General features: G+C 34.6%; 1 protein-coding gene across 1 annotated transcript; it reads right to left on the reverse strand.

Annotated features, from left to right (window-relative positions):
- Nucleotides 1–38: 38 nt before the first annotated feature.
- LOC145678292 (dedicator of cytokinesis protein 1-like) lies at nt 39–6,002 on the reverse strand (the record flags this gene model as incomplete). The annotated part of the gene is given in 1 exon segment (XM_081748313.1): nt 39–6,002. A coding segment is annotated over 1 exon segment (100 nt), but the record flags the coding sequence as incomplete, so codon positions are not given.
- Between the last annotated feature and the right edge of the window lie 1,429 nt (nt 6,003–7,431).

The following is a 7,431-nucleotide window of genomic DNA, read 5'->3' on the forward strand; positions in this document are numbered from 1 at the left end:
AATCCACTAAAAAGATTTCATAACGTATATATTGTCGTTAAGATCATTTTTTAAACTTCGTTAAGAGTAGCGAACAACGAATGCGTGTAAAGTAATAGCTCTACACGCTTCATCACATCAGTATTTCGAGAAAATCGTACTTTTTCACGAATTATGAAATATATACAGGGTGTCTACTGGAATACCAGAAAGTAAATTCATGACTTTTTCATGACTTATGACCTTTTTGTTCAAATTTTCATGACCATGGCGATAAAAATTTACCATTAGTAATAATAAACCCCTACCATCAGTGGTGCATCGGAACTATGCGGGTTGCTAGTCTTAAATATCACTTATTGTGAATCTTAAAGAAAGAATCTAAAATTCTGCTGCCTTGTGCTCGAGCACAGAATAGCACTTACCTAAATACGGGCCTGCTCTTACCAGTGAATCACTCTATACTGTATTTGAAGTTTTAATTCTGAGTATAATTAATTATCCATCTAGCAGAAATTTGTCTGAAATTAAGCACTCAGAGAACTGCCCAAAGACAAAACAAATTATAAAAGAAATTCGTTTAAAAAAAATAGATAATCAAATTTAAAATCTGCAAACTCAAACGAATAATATTATTTGCATAAGTCTAAAGGCCCAAAAATACACAATTTACATTTCTTAGAAGTAAAGAAATAGCAGATCAGAAAGTTGGACAGTAAGAAGTTGTTGTTATATTACAGAGACTAGAAGATGAAATGGGGAGCAGCTAGGAAGACAGTAAAGTACTAGTTAGCCAGCACTAACTGGAGGGGGAAATTCTCACAATTACTGACCTGATACAACTGTTTCAGTACATGCAGTATGAGGTATAAAAGTATGAAGTATAAAAATATACTCTGAAATTTCAGATTTTCATGACCAGTTGGGTAAATAAAGGACTTTTTCATGGCTTTCATGACTACTAAGCAAAATATATGACTTTTTCATGACTTTCATGACTTTTATGACCAGTAGACACCCTGATATATAAGAGAGGAAAAAAATATTCACTGGTCGGTTAAAGATCACTCTGTAATCCCAATAATAAACGGTAAACAATTAAGTCTTTGTATATCCCTCTAATCCTAATAATAAACAGTAATGTTAATAGATGTCGCTACATGTGCTATCGAGTTAAACTGTACAGGCCATCTGCTGATTAAAAACTATTGAAATCTTTAAATAGCTGTATAAACATGATACAGGGTCTGAGGTGTTCGCGGGCAAACTCAAATAAATACATATTTTAAACGTAAACAATTAAAGCTTTTAACCAAATACGATTTTAATCTATAGTGTACAGAAAGCCGAAAGCTCGGGAATAACTAATATAGGTAGATTAAAAAAAAAATCATTTGGGTCTAGAATTTCTAACTGAAGTCCGATGTTCATGCAATTTGTGGCAAATAAGGAAGGACGGGAGATTTATGGGACTATGTTTGTTGCATTAAATTCATCCCGAGTGATATCGGCCACGCCTTAAAAAAAAAAAAAAATCGCCAGTGTACCTTACAACTGGAATGAGGTGCGGTGCGGAGGTTTGAGTTTTCTCCGTTAAATAGCAACTTCGCCAAGGTCAACAAGAAACAGGGAACTGGGCCGTCGTATTGAGAATTGTTGTGCAGTACAGTTGTGTGCTATTGTGTGATTGTGATTAGAACACAGTGAGAATGGTGTACTCTTTGGAACAACATGTGTTTATCGTTAAAAGTTTTTGAAGAATGAAATCTCTTGTTGCTATGCAAAAGGCATTAGGGAACAAATTTGCTCTCTAGCTTCTGATCGAGAGAGGGAAGCATCGAACCCCGCAGGCGGGTGTTGTGGAGGATGTCAGTTATCGACTTTTTAGGTCACCCAAGAACCCCCTCAGTCGTCTGTTGCAAGAAAATGGCTATAGTTATTCAACATGTGATTTATGGGTGTTAACATTCACTTAATTTGTATTCTGCAATTCAGCTTCAAAAATCCAAAACTTCATTTCAATTGTACGGTACACTGGCGAATATTTGTTTTTCTTGAGGCGTAGGCTACATTACCTGGGATGAATTTAAACCAGTAAACACAGTTCCATAAATCTCCCATCCTTCCTTGATAATTTGCTACAAATCACATGAAAATTGGACTTCTGTTAGAAATTCTAGACCGAAATGAAATCCATGAATTTTAAAAAAAAATTATCCTGTATTTTCTAACACCAGAAGAGATTTTCGAAATTGTCGTTATATAATTCTGGTTTTGAAGTTATGATGGAGACCTCCTCCTCTGAATAAAATAACTCTAGACTTATACACAATATAGTATTTCTAAACCCTTATACCTAGTATTCATTGGGCAGATTGGGCAGATATTATCATTTAAACCAGTGATAGCTAAATTAAGACACATTGCAGGCCAGGATAAAATAATAACCATTCCCCTTCCCCTCCCCGAAGTGACTGCTCGTTGAATTTTTGGGTCATACTTTTCTGAATGTTTCCTCTATTCTGGATATCTTGCTTCTTGTTTCAGTGTATAGATCAATTACGGCCTGGGCCACGAACACTTGAAATAAATTCTATGAAATCTGCATGTTTCTGAAACTTTGGAATGGTATTTTATGGTCCTTATCTTGCAGAATGGGCATGGCAACCAAAAGGTTACAGAAAATAATTTTTACAGTTAAAAGTGAAATGTAGATTCCAACAGTGGTTTCGAGCACCGTCAAAATAATTTTTCTTCATTTAATTGATTGTTTTTCGACAGCAACAAAATGATCATATTTTTTCTACAAACACTCTTTGGTGAAAACGCCGTATATCCATTGATAATACAGGATTGATTGGCTATTTTCATAAAAACGAAGTTGACAACAATGGAGGGAGGGGGACATGAAATTCGTCTAGAGCTCATGAAATTTACTGGCGGTCCTGGATTCAGATATACTATGATGGCCAGCTACATTCTTCTTGGTACGCATGAAATTTAATAAAGGAAGAAATAATACATTTTTTTAGTTTTATTCGCGAGCTGGAATTGGCCCGCGAGTCATCATTTAGCCATCACTGGTTTAAACTATATACTCGTTTCGTTATATCAAAAGCTCGAGTATTTATAACTACTTTTACTACAATAACACAAGCTTAACTTCGTTAAACAAATATTGTCAAAAATTTAAGCGTATAAATTGGTAATTCATAGTAATAACCACATAAACTGCACACTGTGCTGAGGATTGCAGCATGCTGTAGGTAACTGGCAACATAATTAAAAGGAACATTGCTGAGATACATATTCATGCAAGTTTGACACACACACAACACTTCCTTGAATCAGATACATGTTTTAGAAAGTAGGCTTCGTGAGTTGGGCATTCATCCAACGATAAAATGGGATGCAAAACAGCCCTTACAAATATATACAAAGTGTGTTCAAAAAGTATCGAACCTCTGCTTGACAAAAATACATTTATTGATTTGAAAATCTGAAACAATAATCCTCTTCAAAGTAGTCTCCTTGGTAACGCACACATACTTCTTCCAGTGCTCCTGCCATTGTTGGAAACACTTCAGGAACGAAGTTTTTGCAATGGTGAGCAACTATGCTGTTGCATTTCGCATGATGTCTTCTCTTAACTCAAATCGGATCCCTTTTACATGGTAGTGGCATTTTCAGCTTGGGAAATAACAAAAGTCACACGGAACCATGTCGGGTGAGTAGGGAACGTGACGATACACAGGAATGTCGTGTTTGGCGATGAAAGCCTGAATCAAATTTCGCTTACACTCTCCTCATTCCCAAATTCTCGTTCAAAATTGAATGCACCGATCTGATTGAATAGTTTCCGCTTGGGTATCGCCCCAAGCTTTTGATAAAATTTGACGCAATATCGCTGCTCAACTTTTTCTCTCATTTTACAAAAAACTGAAATCCGACGACCGCTCACTACAAGTCTTCACTCGTTGGTCGACTGCCAGCGATTGATGTTGTTTGTGGGCGAAAAAAAAAAATTCACGACTGCGCATGAGTGTTTCCTCAACATCTACACTGAAGAAAGTCTCCCGTGCTCCATTGGTTTACGCGGGAAAAAATACGGTTCGATACTTTTTGAATACATCTCGTATATCCATTACGTAACTTATTTCAGTAATTTTCCCAATAAACTGTATTTTTTTTTTAAAAAAAAACGGTATTCCTATTTATTCTATAAAATCTAATTTGTTATACATACGCTTATTTTATTTTTCTATTAAAATAGTAGTAGATACAGTCTTTTTGATCACAATTTACAAACGAGACTTAGATATGAAATACTATTTCTGAGTTTCCTTTCGTCTAAATTCTATCTTTATTTTGAATACGTAAAAATTATATACATCAGATCCAAAAGTAATATAAACCTCATAATAATATTTACTATCATTATTAATGAATCATTGTATTGATTCAATATTAGCTTCTTTCTTTGCCATATATAAAACATCAGATTACGTACATATGTTATAGTTTTATTAATAGATTGCATTAATTCTGTATCATGCTTCAGATCTTCACTGCCAGTAATTTTTTTTCTTTTCGGTGACCTGCCCCCAAAACAGGTTTCGAAACGACTTCTGAGATAATATTTTAGTTTTAGGTATACTGCGATGTAATTAATTTCTGCATATTGAAATCCGGATATCTAATTATACTAATAACTGCATATTTGAAAATATTCTTCTTTTATTTACAGCTTCAGAAAGTCGAATTCAATTTTTATTACTATATATAGTGCAGAAATTACCTAGAACGGGCACGAGACACTGGCTTAATGGTGCAGCGCTCATCTCTGGTGCGAGGGTACTAGTTCGATGCGAGGCCATGTAAGTGTGGAAGACAACAGGGAGCCTGTGGATTTTCTCAGAGTTCTCCCGTTTCCTTCCACATTCTTATTCTACCAATACTTTCATTTATCATTCGTCTCTTTTAGCCTAAGGGTATAATCGTGGGACATAAAACTATAATTTTATTTCATTGATTCTATCTAGAACAGGTAATTTACACATGAATACTGCAATACAGCTATTAAGAAAAAACATTACAAATAACATTCTCGTCAAAGTAAACATTCGTCTCCTACCATATTTTTTCTTTCTTTCTTTTTTTTTTTAAAAAAAAAAACAGCTAAATTAGAGTCTCCCTTTATATTCTGTGGACCATTAATTTACGCTGACTATTGAAATTCTTTTAAAAAGGTGTTCTACCGAAAAAGCTTTTAATGGAGATGTTAACTGACACGCGTCTCGGGAACAACAAAGAATCAGTAACAATATCCTATAAAAAAAAAAAAATATGAGTTCCGCTCTGGACATTTGTAGTAAGCGAAATAGTTAATATACTCAACAAGTAAGGACATATATCAACAAATACGTATCAAAAATTTAAATAAAAACAATTACGTACAACTAGCTTCGGAAATATAACAAGCCAAAAGCCAAAGGAAAAAGCTTAGATGCTCTATTCTAAAGGCGGCCGGATTTTATTATCTTCGAATAAAACTAAAAATGAGGGAGAGGGGTACAGTGCAGGAAAAAAAAACAAGTGCACAATTTTATATTTACCAAAATATCACGTTGATTTCACCAAGACCCAGCAATGGTTGAAGAAATGAAAGAGAAAATGATGACAGGATTGAGATAACAGAAGAAACAGGCAGAAGTTTGGTTGTCGTTACAATGTACATGGTTTAAGACGTTACATGTGGAATATATAATGTGAAGTGGTCATCGTTTCAGTATTAGAAACACAGCATTGTGAAAAATAAAACGGAAATGAAAAACTTCATAGACAGTATGACTCAGTACCGACAACCAGAACTACTTCTTCCTGTTGTTTTGGGGTACTTTATATTTTAAAAAAATCAATAGAATTAACTAAGGTGATTAAGAAAGGAAAACAGGTTATGAGACATTAGTTTGTTATGGGATGAGCTACTAATGGATCGTAAAGGAGGAAGAATGGAGTGCGACCTAAAAATGACAAGAAAAGAAAAGAAAGAAGACGATTATTACAAAGTTGTTCATTATCTTTCTTCAAGACAATTTAGATCTACAATTTTAACAAACATGTAGTGCGTCACATTATCTGGAAGACCAACTAAATACAAGGTGTCTCAAAAGTCCCCGAACAAAGAGTAACTTTGTTATTATCAGAGTTACAACAAAATGTACGAGGGGAAACCGTCTCCAAATATGATGTTTTCAATCTAAAGTGAAGGTTTTTTTTTTTTTTTTTTTTTTTTTTTTTTTTTTTTTTTAATTCGGACGAGCCGTTCGGGCTGTACACTTTTCATGCGCCAAATGTTAAATAAAAATGCAACGTTTTGCCATTTACCTGGGCCCACAATATAAGTAAGTGAAGTTACGGTTTGAAATGGGGACTGGCCATCGACACGTTAGCCTAAAAGACAGTAACTTCATTTACTTATGTTGTGGGCCCAGGTAAATGGCAAAACATTGCATTTTCATTTAACATTTGGCGCATAAAAAGTGTACAGCCCAAACGGCTCGTCCGATTTTAAAAAAATTCCTTCACTTTAGATTGAAAACATTATATGTGGAGACGGTTTCCCCTCTTAGATTTTGTTGTAATTCTGATAATAACAGAGTTACCCTACGTCAGGGGACTTTTGAGACACCCTGTATTTCCGGTAGGAGTGGAGTACAATTTTCATAACCTGGAAATTAAACTGAAGAAAGAAAAAAGTACTGGCACGCAGTTCGAATTCGAACTTTATTGTAACACCTATTCGAAGGTATCCTTGAAAAATATGTAATATCTCGAAACGCCATTTGCAATGTGATGCACTACACATTACTATAACGTTGTATATTAAACATTTTGTTCACTTCATCAATTATCTTGAAACTTTTCTACCTCGTATATATAATTCCGAACCCAAAAAGTTATTCATGGATTTTGTATGTTTAAATTCTTCACCGATACGAATACAGCACATTTAAAAGATCAACAGAGTAAAAAGTTTTAAGAACAGTTGCATTTTATACTACGAGGGCTATCCAGAAAGTTAACAGAGGTTTTCAAATAAACAAACTAAATTGTATTATATCGGATGTTCTAAAAATGTTATATGATGATTTGGCCTCCAGAGCCTCCTTTAGCCGCTACGGGAAATCAAAATTTCACAATGTGGCAACGTCGCAGATTAACTTGGAGCCATTAGCATTACTCTAAAATACAACAAGCAGATGAATCGATTGCTATACTACTAAGTGATGCTAGTGGCAATCAATATCGACTTTAGCTTCCATCTGGGAAGAATCGATATATTTAATTGATTGATTGATAGATCTAATCTATGCTTCCTTATTTGCGACGCTGCCACATAGTGCAATTTGTGTCTCCAGACCAGGACTCGAAAGGTATACAAATATATAT

This window comes from Thermobia domestica, unplaced genomic scaffold (assembly GCF_964235325.1).
Source record: "Thermobia domestica unplaced genomic scaffold, izTheDome1.hap1.1 HAP1_SCAFFOLD_2332, whole genome shotgun sequence".
NCBI lineage: Eukaryota > Metazoa > Arthropoda > Insecta > Zygentoma > Lepismatidae > Thermobia > Thermobia domestica.